Source organism: Zosterops lateralis, assembly GCF_965231275.1.
Source record: "Zosterops lateralis genome assembly, chromosome: 2".
Classification (NCBI taxonomy): domain Eukaryota; kingdom Metazoa; phylum Chordata; class Aves; order Passeriformes; family Zosteropidae; genus Zosterops; species Zosterops lateralis.
Window position 1 is genome coordinate 91,424,333 of NC_139763.1, and position 19,007 is coordinate 91,443,339.

Genomic DNA, 19,007 nt, shown 5'->3' on the forward strand with positions numbered 1-19,007 from the left:
ATTCAGCTAGATTAAATCTAGACATAATGGGTACAGCACATTTTTTTTTTCTGCTAGTTGATCACTGAATCTGACTTATCAGCTCTGTGATTTGATAGCTGGAAGCTTGATACAAGATCTTGGAAGCCTGTCTACACAAGAACACCATTTTAACCAGCAGTATGATGTCTGCAAGTCCTCTACCATCAGCCTATGCTTCCCTTGAGGAAGGAGGAAAGAAATGGAAGTGCTGATCAAAACCAGCCTCTGGGTTTTTTTTACATAGCACTGATGTAATGGAACATCCATCCTGGAAGTGCAGGAGATTCCAGGAGGCATTCAGGGAAGCTCTGCTAAGGAGAAACAATGTACAGTGGATTTCAAATGGTCGTCTCAAAGGAGAGCTCAAATTGGGTTTTTTTCTTGAATACAATAAATCAAGACTATAAGCAAACAACATTCTCAACTAGGCACAAGATAAACTGAAAGATGACAAAGGGGAGAAGTTTCTGTTTATTTATTCCTCTTTAAAATGACTTAAAAGAAAATTTATAACACCATTTAAAAAAGAGAGGATTCAGAATATTGAGAAACTGAAAATCAAACCACAAAGGAGGCATTACAAGGTTAGCAGAACATGGAAAGCAGAGTTAGTATAAAACAGATTTACAGTCTCAGTGAACAGCAAATTTGTACCGCCCATATAAGTGGAACAGCACATAATGCTGCCCCTACTCTCTGGAACACTGAATTCTTTTATAATTTTGTTTTATTGTAGTACTATGTAGGAAAACACAACAATTTTAAAAAAGCAACATTTTCAATTGAAAGAGAAAAACATTAAAAACATTATATTGCTCTATAGGCACTGAGAAATGTCTTTCTGCGGTAAGAGTGTGCCAGGCAGAATTCAAAATTGTATAATTCCTCTTAAAATCATACAGCCCTGGTGAGATTGCAAATAAAACTTAGTTATGCTACTTCTCTGGCACTGCCTGACAGCACCTCTGCCCACTGCAAACTGTCTGCATGTCTTCATGGACAGGGCTAGGCAGAAGCAACAGGCAGCAACATTGGAAAATGAAGGTATCTCCTGGCAAGTCAGAGCACTGGCAGCTCAGATCCATGGAGGGCATTTGTTACACTGACAAAAAGTGACTTGACTGCATGTGCTTGCCAAGGCTTTTGCTCTGCCTGTTTCAAGTTACACCTGACCTTGAGGGGCTGAGTCCCAGTAGGGAGCGAACAGGAGCAAGAAAAGATTGCTGCCTACATTGCTGCTTGGAAAGAGCCACTCTGGTGGCAGTGGCTGCTGGCAGAGGGTCAGCTACAAGCCCTGTCCAAGCCTGCCATCAGCAGACAAATGCTTCCCTCTCCTCCCCCCTTGCTGAGCACAGGCAGCTCTATGTTACATACGCCCTCCTCTGCAGAGTGCTCTGCTCAGACTACGGAGCCCTTACATGCCCTGAGAGCAGGGATGAGGACTTCACTGCCATCTGCAACAAAAATCAGCTTAGAGCCATCGGGAGAAAGAGCTGCTAGGGCCTTGGAGAAGGTTAAAACAGTGCCCGTGCAGGGCACCCTGAAGCAGATTTTTACCTTGCAAGCATCCTCCCTTCTGAGACTCGTCCTCCCCTATGTGTTTTGGCACATGCAGCTCTGCTGCTCCCCCGCTCATGGGGAGCAGGATGCCTGAGAATAGCAGTGCTGAGCCACAGTGACCCTGCCTGCGCACAGGGGAGGGAAGATGCGTTCCAGTCTTCTGTTCTGCTAAAGAGTCTCTGCCTTAAAAAGTCACCTTTTAAAAAATGCCATGGCAGGGAGCAGTTAATCAAACATGTCCTCGAACATGCGCTGCCCCATGGCTATGTAAACCTCTTTTTCCTCCGCTGTCATCTGGGCCACCAGCTCGGGGCGCTGGCTCACTTGGCTGTATGTATGTGGACGCCCGGCCACCATGACAGTGGGGTCTTCTGCCACCACCTCAAACTCTTCATCCTCCTCCTCCTCCTCCAGCCCATATGTTGTACTGGCCGTGGCTGTGGGGCGGGGAGGGGACTCCTCCTCCGACTCACTGGTCTCGCTCTCGGAGTCACTCGCGTTGCCGCCGGAGAGAGGAGCGGCGCCGCTGACGGTGACGGTGGAAGCAGAGGGTGTCTTCTTCTCGTGGATGAGCAGGGCACGCATCACCTCCTCATTGTCATCCAGGGCTGCCCGGCTCTCCTCACGCTCCTGGAACGCATCCAGATCCCGGCCCCCTGCAAAGGGACACGAGGGAATGAACATTTCCTCACAGAGAGCTGTGCGATGGCCCTGGAAGTTTTCTTAACCTGCATTAATTACTGCCACTGAGCTCAGCTGGCCAAGTCACACCCTTTTCCTATGCCAACTCCTCCTCTCCCTTGTAAGGCAGAGACAGTAATGTCTCATTATGGCAGAGCAAGTACTGACATTTCCTAGGAGATGGGAGGCCTAGAGTCGCTGTGGCTCCCAGATGGAAGCCTTGACCAGGAGCACATTGCAAGTGAAGACAAAAAATGCATGATGGGCAGGCACCTGGAAAAGACTTCCCCACTGTAACTCAGACATTACAGTGGAGCAGAAAGCAAAGCAGTCCTTAAAATACAGACCCCAAGCCCAGGCCCTATCCTGCTGAGCTCTCTGCCTGTAAGGATTCACACAGAGAAGAAATGGATCCAGGCAGACAAAGAATATGTGGAAACCACATGTTAAAAAACAACATTTAGAGCAGCCATGCCGGGTGAGCTCAAAGGTGCACCTATACCAGGCAGGAAAGGGAAAAGCTCCTTATAGAAAGGTGCTGGTGGCATGGAGCAGATGCAGCTGACAGCCTGCAGCCCAGCTGTACAGCACAGCACTAACCAGTGCCTGCTCTCCAAGCTGAAACACAGCCCAGACAGTCCCTGTGGGTCCCTACTTGCACCTCTTATTTGAAGAGGACTGCAACATCCCAGCTGACACACCTGGCCTGTGCTCCTCTTTCAGTAAACTTGGCTGTACAACAGCTGGGAGGGTTCAATATGGCTCTGGTTGGCAGGATGTTCATGGATTCAAAAGGTAAAATTCTGCTCAAGAAGTAGCATCTCACAGAAAACCTCTACTAATCCTACATTTGGTGAGAGAGCTGTGAATCCACCTAGCACCAGAAGAACTACAGGCAGTATGGACAAAAATAAATAAATAAATAAATAGATAAATAAATAGAACAGAACAAAAAATTAAATAGAGAAGAAAAGAGAGAGAAAAAGAATGAGGCCTAAAACGTAGGACAGGCTCCCTGTGGCGAACTTTCTGTCTTACACCAAAAGATACTGCCTATTAACAATTGCTGGAGCTGACATGTTGGCATTCTACCTTCATACAGGCAGCCACTTGCCCACTCCTCCAAGACACAGACCCTCATGGTTTCAGCACCACATCCAGGCACACGGCTCCCAAGTCTTTCCCCTCCCAGTCAGAAATGTGCTGGTTACATTTTTCAACTTCAGATGAAAAAATAATGTGAAGGAAGTAAGTTCTGCATTTAGCACTAAAAGCCAGGGCAGTCTGTGGTCATTCCTTTCCTGTGGTAAAACAAAGGCCAAAAGAATCATACCTAATATCACCAGAATTCTGCTTTCATTGTAAATAAAGTTGTAGTAATGGGTGATGGCTACAACTACTAATATTAGAGCTCTGCCAAATTCTTGCAAGAGAGGAAGAATAAAGGCATCGTGTTGGCAGTCGCGTGCTCAGCTCACTGCTTGTGCCTGTGGAGCATAAGAGGCTGTAGGAGAGCACCTCTGTGAAATAATATCATCCCTCGTCACACTGAGAGCTGGGAAACTACAACAGCCAGAGATAACTTCACAAAAGCTGACTTTGTGGCTCACAGGGGCTGTCTCTTGCTTTCAAGAACTGTTTCTGCCAGATCCAAGCAGTGAATCTTTTCTGTTAACGGTCCCAAGTTTCTGTCCTTCCTGTTTATGTGTTGCAGCAGCAATTTCAGGCCATTTCCACAAGCTCCTGCTTTGATCTCCAGTAGCTGAGGAGGTTAAGCAGTGATGCCACCATCCTGTAAGGAGACATTCCACCTCCATGTCCCTCAGTGACTTCTTGAGAAACATTTATGCTGTGTGCATCAAAAGTTGTCTCAAGGACTTGATTTGAAACTACAGGTGAATTGAATGTCTAGCAGAAAAATGGAGTGAGAACTCACCATGGCTGGTGAGTAACAACCTCTGCTACAGACTGCAGGAGCAGGTTGTTCAATCATCTCCCTTTGCTTAATCTATTTGAAAAATGTTTTGGGATCCATAATACGCTTGAAAGGCATTACATATGAACAAGTTCTTTAGGTATCTTCTGACCATTATATCACCTCTATTTTCTTCACTTCTGCTACACCTAAATACTCCACTCCTCTCCTGAACACGGCGTCATTCCAGGGTCACATACTCACACACGACTCCCTTTTGCCATCTTTTCTTCCTGGGGCATCAACAGTTTCAGTTCATAATCCTAAAATCACTCTAAAGATTTTATCTATTGACTCATTCTTGTAAAAATCATAAAATGTCTCCATTTCCAATTTTGGCATGGAAACTTAAACAGCACACATATCAAAGCAGAATGTTTCTACTAACAGTTAAAAGATCTTGACCATGGCCTGTGGACAACCTGACCCCAAGATGAACGAAAATAAAAGCAGAGAGAATGAGAAACAAACAGAAGGGAATAAAGACTCACCTGTCATGGTGACAGACCTTCCTACTGTACTTCCAGAAGCTCTATTTCTGAGTATTCCTCATATGTAATAAGTTTTGAGAAACAATTGGTAAGAAGGCTGGGAGCATATAAACACTTCTGGTAGATTTAGTAGATTTCAGAGTCACTGAACATTAATAAATGTTATTTTTCAGCAGTGACCTATTAGGGAGACAGCTTGCTAGATGAAACTGAAAGACCTTCATCTAGAAGCAATAAGCTCTCAAGGTGGAAGATATAACAGTTAATTAACATTTTAGAAGCCCCCACAAAATTTCATGGACAGCTCAGCCTTTACTGACCTAGATTTCAATCCTGGATCTAAGGAATTTTTACATCTGCCTACACACAGGTGCTTTGCACAGCAGAGGGGAACAGACACTCCAGTGTTGGGAGCAGCAGCTGTACACACACAGCAGAACACATTTTAGACAGCACTGAAAAGGCCTTGTATAAGCAGAGCAGTACTTCTGCTCTGTGAATTTCTTACCATCTTTGATTTCATCAGGGTCATAAGCCCCCTGCACTGTGCTCTCCCGCAGCCAGATGGGTCTCTCTCTGGCTGGCTTCCCTTCACTTGCAGACCGATTCAGATCCTCCTGGTCCTCCATGCTGATGACGACGTTCTGGGTATACAAGTCCTCATAGGATGGTCCTTTTGTAGTCCATGCTTCCCGGTGGTGTCCCCCTGCAAGGCCAGCTGCTGCCCCTGAACCAGCACCAGCTGCACGCTCCTTGCTACATGGAAGTTAAAGAGAGAAAAACAGAGCTCTCAGAACAAGTCCCTCCTTAGACAAAAAATATGTAAATTATAATTAGTTATCTCCCATGATCTGCACTGAGAACTTTCAGTCTCAGTTCTAACACGTGCTGCCAGGAATTTCTGTGCCAGCTTGCTGGTTTGGGAAACTTGTAGATCTCTAGTGGGAAACCCTACAAAGGGCCAGGGCAATCCACCACAGACACCGAAAAGAAGAGGCAGCACTAGAGATGCAGATGCACTTACATTAAAACAAGCATAAAACCCCAGAATTCCCTGAAACAAAAGCCACAGCAGCAAAACAGTCTAACAGTAGTCTGGTATTTGCAAAAGCCTTTTTTTGGCCTTCACGCAGCAACCAAACACTGCATTAAAAAAGCACTGAAGTTTAGCCAAGGTAGATAGTAGGCCAGGAACTCAGCATGCTCAGAGCTGTGAACTGCTATTAATCACAAGACTCTTGAAAGAGATAAATCACCATGAAAAACACAATTCACACCTTTGCTTGAATTGTGAGTGACAATGCACATGAGAAGTCACCTCTCCTGTGTTACACAGGGGATCTGTACTATCCACAGACGTGGCCTTGGGAGGACTGGGGAGTCCAGGCAGAGAAGAAAGAAGAGAGAGCACCTTCAAACCAGAGGACTAGGGCTGGACAAAATGCTTTGTGTGCTGATGGAGCACAGGAGGAGACAGAAGAACTGTCTTCACTGTGGAAAAGCTGGAGAAATAAAGCTGACCCATGTGAAGGGTATGGCAGCCCTCCTTTGCTCTCAGCACATTTCCCTCCAGGGCCCCTTCTAGCTCAGGAGACTGATGGAGAAAAACATTCCTGCTTGGATCTGATCGAAAGAGGGTATCAGGTGAAATATTTTCTGCACACTGATGATGGCAATGAGCCTAAAATACACCCTGGCCTGTGCTGCTATGTATGCAAAGAGTGGGGAAAGCCAAAGTATGTGACTGTTCCTCTACTTCAGAATGAGATTTCATCTTTTCAGAGAAACAAATCCACTGCAGACTGCACCCGCTCTCAGCCACATAATTTCAGTCATCTGATTCTCAGGGGTGGCTACAGCTCTTCATGAGGAACAGCCCTGCCTTGACTCCTCCCCTTGTCCAGGGTAAATCCATCAGGGATACTCCACGATGCCAGCTGAGCTGACAGTTGTCATCAGTGAGCATGGTTCAGTTGCTGCTGTCTACCCAATGACCTTTCCTCCAACCAAGAAGCTTAAAATAAAGTTGCACTTGGAGAAGACCTAACTAATATGAAGGGTTTTAGTTCAGCAAGGATATTAGCACCGTTTGATGAGCTAATTCTGCTGGATTTTTAGGTGTACAACAGTGAGGGGAAATTACACAGGTAGGTGAGCATTGCTCTTCCCCAGATGAAAAATACTGGTGTGTTCAGCCATAGTGTTGATGGAGAGCTACTCACAGCCTCACAGTAGTGGAATGGCAGGGATCTGTTAACAAAATACTTCACAGCACCTCTATTAGCATGTCTTGTGTCCTTGGCAATTCTGCAGCCAGCTCTGCTAGGAGAGCTTCACAGCAGCTTTGAATTTTGGGGCAGAAGGCTCATGCACATTTCTTATGTAACCTAAGGAACCACACAGAGATCTTCTTCCCAGAGTGTTATTTCAAGTGTTGGTACCTTTCAGCTCTCCAAGACAGGCGTGTGTTCTGTGAAAAGCACCACTCTGCTTCCCACACAATAGAAATCTCTAACTAGCGTTTCCCTGACGATTTTATGTAATCCACTTTCCTCACAGGATGCACAATGCAGCTCTCACCCAAGCTCTCCCTCCCCATGACTACGGCGTGACACTAAACCCTCAGTAGTGCAAGGAACTACTAAATAATACTTTCACACAGAAGCCCCTGTAAGCGTGCCTGAAATTTACTTTTTTCCTACACAGAACCATTTAGCCGCAAAACGCTTTTTCCATGACGTCAGGAGCGTTTCAATAATGAAAGTAACACTTCTAAGAGACACCTACAGCACCAATTACTTCACGTGATCTTACTGCAATGTCCCACACTGAGCTGGAGCTATCTAGACACTTTCTGTCTAATTTTGGACCCCAGTGAGCTTTGCAAATGTGCCTCAATTTATGTCTTTTTATCTTCAGTGACACTGTTGGTAGGTGTGAGCACCAGCCCAAGACTACCTGAGCAGGGGAACACTTCTTTCTGCAAGAAGAGAACTTACTGTTCAGCAACCTGTTCCAAAGTACAGGATTAGACACCATTGGAGCAGGCACCAACAAAAGGCCAGGAGTGGGAGCTGCTTTACAGGCAGCACAGAGCAGATGAAGGGATCTCTTAAATCTCTCTTTCTCTCTTAGATCCACAAACTACTTTTTCTCCACCTTGCTCTAGACTTCACACGGCCACCCTGCAGGCAGGAACTGTGGCAGCTCAGTGGCTACATTTAGTCTGTTTTATTCACCCTGATGGAAATCCTGTAATGAGTGGTTTAGCTACCTTTAAAGGCAACATAAATAGCCTTTGACACAGCTGAGGTATGGCCCACAGAAACCACACTGTGCAGTGGGCAAACAACTTGAAAATTTCATCTCAATCCTGCCCAGACTATTACGAAAGGTCTTGGATAATGGGGATAACTCTCTCTTTTTTTGCCACACTTGAGATAAAACAAAGCACATTTTCATTGTGCTGCTCTTAAGAGCTTCAACTTCACAACAGACAACCCATGGTTCTTGACAGCATGACCACAGAAAATTAATTCTGTGAAGATTTTTTGTTAATTGAATTCATGCTATTTTGACACAAGGAAATAGAAGGGTTATTAAAATCCATAATTTTTCAAAAATCACAGAGTTTAAGTAAAGCGGGTTTATTTTGAAACCTGTGGGGCTAATTCATGCTCTCCCATGATTAAGAAAATTAACAGCCTCTTAGGAAAACATTAATGAAGATCTACCCAGTTTCCCAGGGCAGGTGAATGACAGTTATGCAATGCCAGTGGGGCCACTCAGAGCTGTAATTCTCCTGAAAACACCTGAAGTTGCCCAAGTTACCGCAAAGAGAAGATGCAGGCATTTTGTGACCTTTTCAGTTTGCTTCAGAATCACCAAATGTCAGTTTTGTCAATGATTTCAGACACTCAAGACTCCATAAAAACAGAGTGCATAAATAACCCAGGGTTTGGCAGTTTAAAAAAAAATCTCACAGCAGTGCTTTCATGGAATTAACTGCTCTGAATTAATAAGAGTTAATAAATAATTAAATCACTGTATGTGCTGAAGCAAGTTGTGTTCAAGTAAGCATTTAAAAAGCTGCCGATTTATTTTGTCATTCCTTGCACAGAGTAATTAATCATTTACAATGTTTTTTAAGTATTTAAGAGTCAAGTAAGTGGGCGTTGCTATTTAATCATGGGACTGCACCAGGCCTCTGCTGTGATAATTTCCTGTACACAAAAACGGAAGACTAAAAAATTACTCTCTTTTTGGTAGGGTTAGCCCAGTTCTACTACTTAGACTACTGAAAAGGGATTTTAAAGCAGTCTAGTGATTCAGCTTGGGTATAAAGGCTTCAAAGAATTCCCCATATCACCAAAGACACGTTGAGTGACCTTGGAAAAAATCTTTTCTGCTCTTTATATTGCTTCTGTTTTTCTATCAGAATGATGAGAAAAAAAACCCCTACCTTCTTGGCTAGAAAAGGACTATGAATAGACAAAGAATTTTTATTATATTAATTAGAAGCTGTCTAGCATGAATATATGAGGAACATTCTTTCTCAAGGTTAGCCTGAGAGGAAAAAAAGAGTATCCTGCTTGCTCTCCTATTAACTAAAGCCAAGCACCCCAAGGCACTGTGGGAATGCTTCCCCTCATGGTACAGTTCTTCTCCCCCATGTGTATAATTAATTTTTTTTTAAATACAGAGAAGTGCATCACATTTCACCACAGCTGACAAAACTGACAGCTCCCCACATCTTTTTGCATTATTTAAACATCATCTGTTTTTGTAAAGCTAGGAATGTTCTGAAAGAAAGTGTCATTTCCCATGGGTAAGAACATTTTAAGGAATTTTTGATTCCAACATGGTCTTCTCCTGAAAAGAAGAGGTGTGTAATAAGTTGGGCAAAATCAGAAGAAAAAAAACCCTGCTTATTAGAAGCAATGTCTTCAAACTAGAATGTTGTAATATGAGGATTTGAAATACAAGGTGTGGAATGCAGATAGCTTCGTTTCAAAAGCTAAGGAGAAGCAAAAGGAACAGATGAAAGATAAGTATTTGAGAGATAGAAGACAGCATAGGTGGCACCTTCAGAGTTTTGTCAAGCAGCTGCAGTTTGCATTTTTTAAATATTGGGCCAAGGGCTTGGTGTGCATACCAGCTGCAGCGTGGCAAGCAGCAGGCAATTCACACCTCATAGAAAAATACACGCAGAGGGCTGACCAGAAGAACAGTCATTTGCCTTGTTTAGTAAAAAATGGTTACAGCTCTCTGTCTCCTTGTAAACCACACATCTCTGGAGGAACCTGTCAGATGTGTGCACAGCTGGTGCTGCACAAGGTCTGGGAAAGGCCCACAGAGCAGAGGAGCACTCTACAGGGAAGGAGTACAGTGAGGAAAGACCAGGCACGCTCCCACCTCTGCTTCAGGGCAGGAATCTCAGTGGGTTCTGGCTCCAGGATTTCATAGGCTAAGTTAACGTCCTCCGTCTCACGAAGCAGCGCGTAGATGGGCTCAATCTGCTCGTTAAACCTCGCGACGAGCGTCCTCGCGTCCTTCTTGGGCATCGCCGACTCATCCTCTTCCACCTCAGTCTCACAGAACGTGCAGCGGAAAGTTCCTGAAACAAGAGAAGTTGCTCAGCGCTGCAAGGAAAGCAGCAGGCCCAGCTCCTCATGCAGCCTTCCCAACAGCAGCGCCTCGCTGTTCCCCATGCCGGATGCGAAGGAGTTTTTCAGCCCTGAAAATCCCTTCCCACACACGGCGTACCTGGTTATTATTCAAGCAGACAACAAAGCAAGCATTTTGATACCATCCAGTGATACCCAGCTGGGTACAGTTTCTCGCTCTGAAAAGCCCAGATGGGCTGCAATACCTCTACTGAGACATCTCCTAATCTCCCTCCCTCCTTGCGGCACATTTTAAATGTCAGCTATGACTGGGCTGTGATAAAAAGCTACACAGTATCCTCTAAGGAGTTCAAGTATCCTCTGTTTCAGGTGCCTGCACTGGTATCTCCCAGGCCACACCAATAGGCTGGTTTCACAATAAACACAGCGTAGTTTTACACTGCACCAACCAGTCTGCAGTAGCTGCTGATCTAACCGTTGTCACTTTGCAGCTACTGCAAAAAAGAGATGGCTTCTCCTTCTGTTCCAGGGCCAAACCAGGCAAAAAAGTCATCACTGCAGAGCAGCCAGTGCAAAAACCTATCCTACCCAACTCCCATATTAGCTTCTTAAAATTATGAATGTTAAGATAGGAATCATGTGAATAGCAGTTAAAAATAAGTTTGTTTTGCAGACCTCGCCAGGATCTCTAAAAACAGGTCAGACTGAAATGGCTACATGGCAAAGCAGCTACAAAAAACCCACTGAACTCCTGCACAGCAGCTTTTGGGTTTCATCACTCCATCTGTGAGCAGGACCCTTAGGGGCTGTACGAGCACAGTGGGACCTTTCCATCTGGTCTGCTAGGAGGGAGCAGCACACTGCAAGTGTGCTTTGTCTTGCAAGTGCTGGACTGAGAACATACCCCTGCCACCTCAGAACATGACATCCAGAGTGATGCTCACAGGCTTCTTGATTTCTCTTGTCCCTGGGTGGTATTTTTTATTTATCCATTCTGTGACAACCATGCACATCTAGCCTCACCTCCCAACACCCCAATGAAGAAATGACAAGATCTTTTTACCAATAAGGAGCCTGAGGACAGGTCCTGCCATGGAAATGATAATCTTATGTATAAAAATCAGAACTAGAATCAGTATTGAAGTCTGCTATGTCACCAATGCTATGTACAAACACAGCCAAAAGAACAGGGTTTGCCCAGGGCACTTGGGCATGATGTAATGAGACAGGCTCACAAGCCAGGGCTTCTGGTATCTTGGTGTGCTGCTTACACAGATTTGCTAGTGTTGTCACTTCATTTTTCAGCACACCTCCTTCCCTGCCTGTAATACAGCGATAAAAACAGACCTAACTTCTTCACTGCTGGTTGTGAGGGCTAGACAATGCTCACACTCGTCTCAGCAAACACAAAAAGCACTGTTTATGACAGAAGGGAAGATCTGTTGCCTCTCACCAGTCTGCAGAGATGCAGTTTTGTACCCTGGCACTATCTAAAGTAGCATTTGCTCACTGTTACTCAGAAATTAATGCATACTGTGTACGTGGCCTGCAATAGGGACACATTTCCTGCAATAAATCCTCTCTTTAAAAAGTTTGTCTTATTGACATGCAAAAGCCAGAGTAGCCAACAACAGCACTATGCAAGGTAAAAGATAAGTGGATAAAGTGCTCTTCTCTCCTATCCAAGCATGAAACAGTTTGCTTATTTTTTTCCAGGCTGTAAAAACTGTCCCTACTGACTCAAAACTGTTCATTATATAAGCTGTCAGCCCAGCAAAAACTGAACCCAACATTTGGTCTCCTTATCCCACATCTGAGGCTATCGGTGTGACATAAGTTGAATCAATTTAAAGTAATTAGCGCATCTCAGTTCCCATAATGGACTATGGGAACAAGCACAGGTTAATGAGGAACACTCCCCTCTTTTTACATGTCCCCCAAAAGTCCTGTTATGTATTCCTGAGACAGCTCAGACTTTCCACACTTCCATCTGTGAACCCCATGAGTATCTGCAAAAGATTAAGATCACAGGGAGAATGGTTCCAATTCAGAATACCAAAAAATCAGAAAATAAATACAGCTCTAATGAAACAGAACTCCTAAAGCTATCATGGATTTGCTGCAACTTCCACCCCTCAGGGTTCTTAATAAGCAAAAAAGTTAATAGATGAATTATGTAAAGAATTTGGGAATGAGTGAAAAGACAAGCTTCCTCCATTAATATGCTGATTTTTTTCAAGGTGATGCAGCATTTCACAAGAAGCCCATGTGATTAGAGAACTGGGAAGTTCTCAGCTGCTTTGCCATGGCAGATGGCATTTACAAGTTGCAAACCATTTTCGTTAGTTTTCAAGGGGTCAGAAAATGTCACCAAAGCTTTTATGACATGGCACATCACATCAGCAGTGACACATGTTCCTTTCAGATATGAATTGCATGTGACAAACATGAAGTGGAGGCCATCCAAAGGCTGAGAATGGCAATGTTTCCACTCCAACAATGTATTTTTTTCCTTCAGCCCTTACACAACAGAGTTTTTCAATTCCAAAATGCTGCAGAAACCAGGACTAACAGATATCCTGGAGCAAACAGACATGAGGCTTTTCTGCATCTTAGAAATGCTAACAGAGCACATACATCCTCTTTTCTGAACACATGCTCAGGCACTCAACAGATCTCTCTGGCTGCATGTTAAAAACCAGCCACCTGAAAGAGATCTCTTCATATGCTCCCAGACTGTGGGGCAGATACATTGGTAATCTGGCTCCCCAAGGCTTGCTAAGATTAATGCAGCTCAAGCTCTCATGTATGGGGCCAGAATATTTAGAGATAATTCCTAATGACTTGATTTCACTGGAGAGAAGGAAAAGGTCAACCACCCACGCGCATTGAAGGCAGGATGTCCAAGTGTGCATGCTGCATCTGCTACAGTTAACACATTTAACTGGCTATAGACTCCTCAGTCTGAGATCAGGCCCTGCCTACCCTCTTGTCAAAGGGTTCAAGCCTCACCTCCAGCCCAACAAGAGGCCCTCCACTCTGTCCTTTGGGATGCTGCCCAAGACTCTCACTACTCTCTTAAGAAACAAATGGATTTTCACTCTCAACTTATTCCCATTCATCTCAAACCTAATGACTCTTTTGCCAAGAACTGTACCTCATCTCATCCAGTTTTCATCTTGCTGTTGTTAATCCTTCAACTGCTGTCTTATCCATCCCTCAGTCTTCATTTTGCAATGCCATATATTCTTCTTTGCCTTTTAAAACTGGACGCCCATTCCTCTGACCTTGCTAACTGCCTGCCTCCAGTTTGCTCTCATCTTTCTGCTGTGAAGATGGAAGTATAGACAAGTGTCCAGATGAGCTCTCCCAAAAGCTCAAAGGCATTAGTGCTTCTCTGATAGCCTTTGAGACCTTTTAAGATCACATTGTCAGAGACCATGAAAGCGCTGCCTCAATTATCACAAGACCTAGCAATGTTCCCAGATCTTTCTTTTCCTTTGTATCTTTCCTTCTCCTTTGTAGTTTCCAGTTGATGAACTCCATGTTTATAGCAGACATTTGCATTAGATAGTAGGTGCATGACACTGTACTTCATAGTATAATCTTTCAGCTCCTTTGTATTCCTCCAGCCTTCACCCTCATCCAATTCTTTACTCTTGACTGCATCACAAAACATTAAGCTAATTTATTTTCAAAATCTCCCACAACCTTCTTTTAGAAGTAGCATTATTACCATTACATGGTGAGTGAGCTGAGGCACAGATGGCACAATTTCAGAAGTATCTGCTGATTTGAGCAGTACTTGATTTGAGATGCTTTTCTGAAACTTCTTTTTCAGAACAGAACATTCAGTATTCTTACCACTCTTCTTTCAGGCTCTAGGATTGGGCATCTCCAATGAGTTACATACAATGGTTAATGACAGCCCCTGAAAAGCTTTAAATGACTTGTTAAAGATCACACAAACTCAACTAGCCTGGAGGATCAGATCATGTTCCTGTGGTTTCTACAGCCACTTTCTTCAAGTAATTCCCTGACTCTTACACCACATTTTTCCTCTTTCTATAGCAAGCCAGACAAAAAGTGCATTCTATAAGCACAACTCCTCTCCCTCATTGCGTAAAGCATGTTTTGGCAGAGGGGGGAAATAACGTCACAGAGAAAAATTTCCAGGATACACGGGCACCTTTAGTTCAGCACTCCTTAACCCCGAGTGCTTCACCTGATGTTAAAATGAGAGAATAAAGACCCCAAGGAAAGGACAGGAGTTTCCTAGGTTCCTACCACCAGGAAGGCAGACAAATGCCTCCCACCATGGGATGCTGTGCCAGCAGCCAGATGGTTCATGTGCAGACCTGGAGCCCTCAGTTCCACAGGCCTCTGCCACCTGACTGACCAAAAGCAAGATGACAACCTGCTCGTGCTGCAGGGGAGCAGGATGCCGTGCCAGCCTCTTCCTGTAATGAAGGGAGGATGAGAAGGAAACACCTTGGGTGCTGCTCTTGCTTCTTGAAAGAGAGGAGCTTTGTGGGAATCTGCTATTCTACCTGTTAGCTCCACGCCTAAAATTTCCTATCCAGCTCTTCCCATCTGCTTCCCATCGCAGTTCTGGGATTTTCCTTCTCTGATGGTCCTGTTCTCCTTGCTAGCAAGTCTTGGTCTATCTGTCCCACTTTTTCAGCCTGGGTTTCACTCACTTCTCAGACTTCTCTGTCCATTCTTCTTTTCCTGGACTTCTTTTTCCAACTTCAGCCTCTCCTCATTCCTGTACCTCTCTGCCCCACACTCTTAGACCAACTAATTCTGCCTCTTGATTTGAGCCCTGGTCATCAAACTAATTTCCTGTTTAAGCCAGAGAGATGGAAGATCTTTTCACAGCACAACCTGTCATTCAGAACAATATTACACAGGCAAAAGAATATACTTTTTTTCTGGTCTCCCCTTCCATTTTCTCGTCAGCCCATTCCTCAATACAGCCAAACTGTTTTTAATTAATTTTTCCTAAGCAATTTAAAGATAATCAGATGCACAGAATGGGAAAAACTCAGCATACAGTAAGTGTCTAACAGAATTTTGAACAGAACAAATCACAGAACAATTCCTATGCCTGTCCTCCACCAATGAGCCAATCTCATGTAATGAAAATACTTAGCAACCTAAGTAATAGGCAGTGCTGTCAGTACAAATTATAATTAAGTTCCTTTCATTTATCATTGATTTTTAAGATTTAGAGGACTGTTTACAGCAGCACCTAAAGGCATATCTCTGCTGAATCATTAAAGGCACAAATAGTAGGCCAAGTGGCTACAACAGATCTGCATCATCAGTTACCATAACATACTCCACATTAGGCTAAAAGGATACTCAGCCTATTAGAAGTAGCAAGTTGAGGGGTTAAATGAAAGTAAAGAGAGTTTTAATGACCTTAATGGACTGATCTGGTAATAAAGCTAATTGGTAAAACAGTTGATTGTTAACTGGATTAATCATCATGCAGATTAGACTGGTGGCAGCTGCTGTCCTTTAGTGGTTTCCAAACTTAAACAGACTTCTCAGCCCTCATCAAACTGTTCTCACCTTCTCAACGAGAAAGCAATCCAGTGTGTCTGAGTGGGAAATGCACTCCTGCCACACAGAAAGATGAGTCTGCTGTTAATTTCATCAGGTAGCCTTCTCTGGCTCCATCCCTCTTTTCTCACTCTACAGGAAACCCACAGTCCCTAATACATTTCTATCCACATGTGAATTCCAAAAATGCAGCTGCTTTTGGAAAAAACAAGAGAAATCCACCAATAAAAGCTGTCTCCTGAACACCGCAGCAATACACCATTCTCTCTTGCAAGTAATTCAGTGATTCTACAAATGTAATAAAAGAGCCAGTTACAGAGCACAGTGTGTTACATAAAATGTAATGCCACATCTCATCTTTCTGAGACAGGTTTCATGGTCCACTGGATCTAAAGCTCCTGGGGCCACTCCACAGCCCAGGGCTGATTGCAGTACTCTCTTCTTGAAACATGACACAGAAAGTTTAACTTCTTATATTAGGCCTGTTTGGGATAGCCCAGAATAGACCCTGTTGTCAGAACTCACAGCATGAAAACAAACACTGGACCATGTGTAGAAAATGCCAGCATTTTGGGAAGATTCACTGATCCATTTCTGCAATAAAACATCCAGTTTTGCCATTGAAACCCAAAATGCATCACGCTTCACCCAATTTGCTTTATAATTTCTAACTATAAAGAAGATAGGGGATATTGCAATTGAGAAGAGTAGCTTTGGTCAGAGATGGTGACAGGGCAAATCCAGAACACGTGGGTGATACCTGAAAGCAGAGAACTGACAGGTCCTTGGGCCAGTGCTGCCCAGAGAAGGTCAGTGCAGTGGCTGCAGTTTGGAGGCAACCACACAGCACCCCTCAAACAGCACTGTACCCAAACTGCCCCAGCAGGTGCAGACTGCTCAACACAGATCCTGCCCCCAAAACCAACAGCTCTCCTAGGAACAGGCTCATGAACCACAGCATCTTGTCTCTTCCTTTTCTGAAGGCCTAATACCAGGTACATACAATTACCATTATGGGCAGGAGGCACAGCAACAACCAATACTACACACTGCTGGACATGTCCTGTTGTCAGATCCTAGAGACAAATTTGCTAAAACATCTTTTCTATCACAATTCTGCCTCAGATGAGTGAGGCATCATGTGGAGTGCATGTTAAAAAATGTCAAGCACAGCACTTCAGCTAAAAATGGGGCTAGGAACAAATAATGTAACTAATACCATTATCTGAAGATTTAAATATCTTTATTATTTTTTCAACAATATCTGAATTATTAAGGAAGTTGTGTAATCTATTGTTTACAAATGAGATCAAGACTCCACAATGAGGTAAACCCCTTCCCCCCCCCCCCCCCCCCTTTTTAATTTTATGTGCCCCAAATCTCAATGCAGTTTTTCTCAGGTCTGTACATATTCTAGCATAAATCCTACTGAGACAACAGCTATGAGATTGATCCTTCTCACTATCAGACCATAAGGTTCTAAGATAGGTTTTTGTGAATTAGAGCATGAGCAATGACTTTTCACCTTCCAACAGCCTGTCTTCACTGACCTGCTGCTCAATATGAAATGGGACTGGACAGTGAAGACAAGAGAGTAAAATCCAGGTTCCTGGACCAGCATTCTATTCCCTAGCCTACAGGTTTGGGGAAGAGTCATATATACTCCTACCCTCCAAATCAGCCTTTGAAAATGGGTGATTGAAAATAGCTTATCCTATGAATTTAATAAGTAGAAAACCCAGTGTTTCATCATACAATTCAACACCATTTCATAATACATGCATACCAAGATACAGCTCTGACTTTTGAATACCTATTTTGAGCCTTAATAATGCTTCTTAAACATTTTAATATTAAACATGTTTAATACAGATTCAGAGTATTGAATTGCCCACCAGGTATTAAACATAGAGTAAACATTTCATTTGGGATAAATGTCAATCAGTTTCCTTTCAAGGCTTCTATTCTTGTAATATAGATGTAGCAGCCACCTCATTTAAGGGCTCTCAGGCAGTAGCACTATTTCTGATTCAGATGAGGTAATTCTGCCAGAAATGTGTTCAGGAGGTTTCAAAACTGCAACTTGCTAACATACGAAAAATGATCAATTTGTTTAAAAAATAAAAACAAGATGGTAACTTAACAACAACAACAAAAGAGATAAAGGCACACTCTTCAACACACAGCAGGAATAGCAAAAGATGAAAGAAATATATTTTATAGTTGCCATTAAACAGTGTCTCACTATAATCAGAAGGAAATTTCACTTAGCCAATGCATAAGTTCATGTATTATTTATTCTTCCTGAGAGCAGTGTGTAAATGTATAAAAATGGAGGGACTGACAGTCTTGGAAACAGAAGGTCCCTCTTCTGTTAAGCTGCAGAGGGGATTTTACTTTGGCAGTTACATTATCCTAGGCATAATTTGGAAAAATGGTGGTGCTAGAATGTTATTACAGATGGCTAAGAATAGTGTCCAGCACTCATTCCGGACCCTCTCGGCACAAAATGAACCCTGCTGTTAACAATAGAAGCAGGAATTGCCAAGCTAAGACACCCTTGGCAACACCTTCAAATACGTAAGGCCAGTGTTTTTCTTCCTTGAAAATCTCGAGTGTTTGGGGACAGGGAAACAGAAGGTTTCAGAGGCTTCTTCTAGATTGCCCTGGCAATGGCAAATGTTAAATACTTTCCCCACGCCTGAGATCCACTTGTTGAACTACACCAGCACCTCTGATTTTCTCAGAGAAATCTTTTCTTCCATGTTCTCTGCCACTACCAAATCCCTTTAGTATCATACAACACATTCCCTGAGGAGATTCAGAACTCTGGCACACTTACTATGTTACTCATAGTCCAAAAGGCCTTCAAATTTCACTGCTCACAAATGGCAACAACTTAAATCCTTTACTTTCAAATTCTCCTCAGAGCATTCAGAATCAGAGTTAATGTGTAGCAAGAAAAATCTCCTGCATCAGCACCAAGGGCCACCAACAGAGAACAATACAGATTAATAAAAAAAATGTAAAATGCCATTTTCTCCTCATTATAATAAACTCCAGTTAAAAAGAAGGGCACTC

The 19,007-nt window shown here is 43.4% G+C and overlaps 1 protein-coding gene across 2 annotated transcripts in view; it reads right to left on the reverse strand.

The window, feature by feature from the left end:
* Positions 1–481: 481 nt before the first annotated feature.
* Positions 482–19,007, reverse strand: part of GTF2E1 (general transcription factor IIE subunit 1) — a 49,312-nt gene continuing 30,786 nt past the window's right edge. For both annotated transcript variants that reach the window (XM_083883282.1, XM_083883283.1), the window contains exons 3-5: positions 10,144–10,345; positions 5,237–5,484; positions 482–2,237 (exon numbers count right to left, since the gene is read on the reverse strand). In XM_083883282.1, coding sequence (XP_083739408.1) covers positions 1,807–2,237; positions 5,237–5,484; positions 10,144–10,345 — 881 coding nt within the window. In that variant the 3' untranslated portion in view covers positions 482–1,806. The remainder of the gene's footprint in view (positions 2,238–5,236; positions 5,485–10,143; positions 10,346–19,007) is intronic.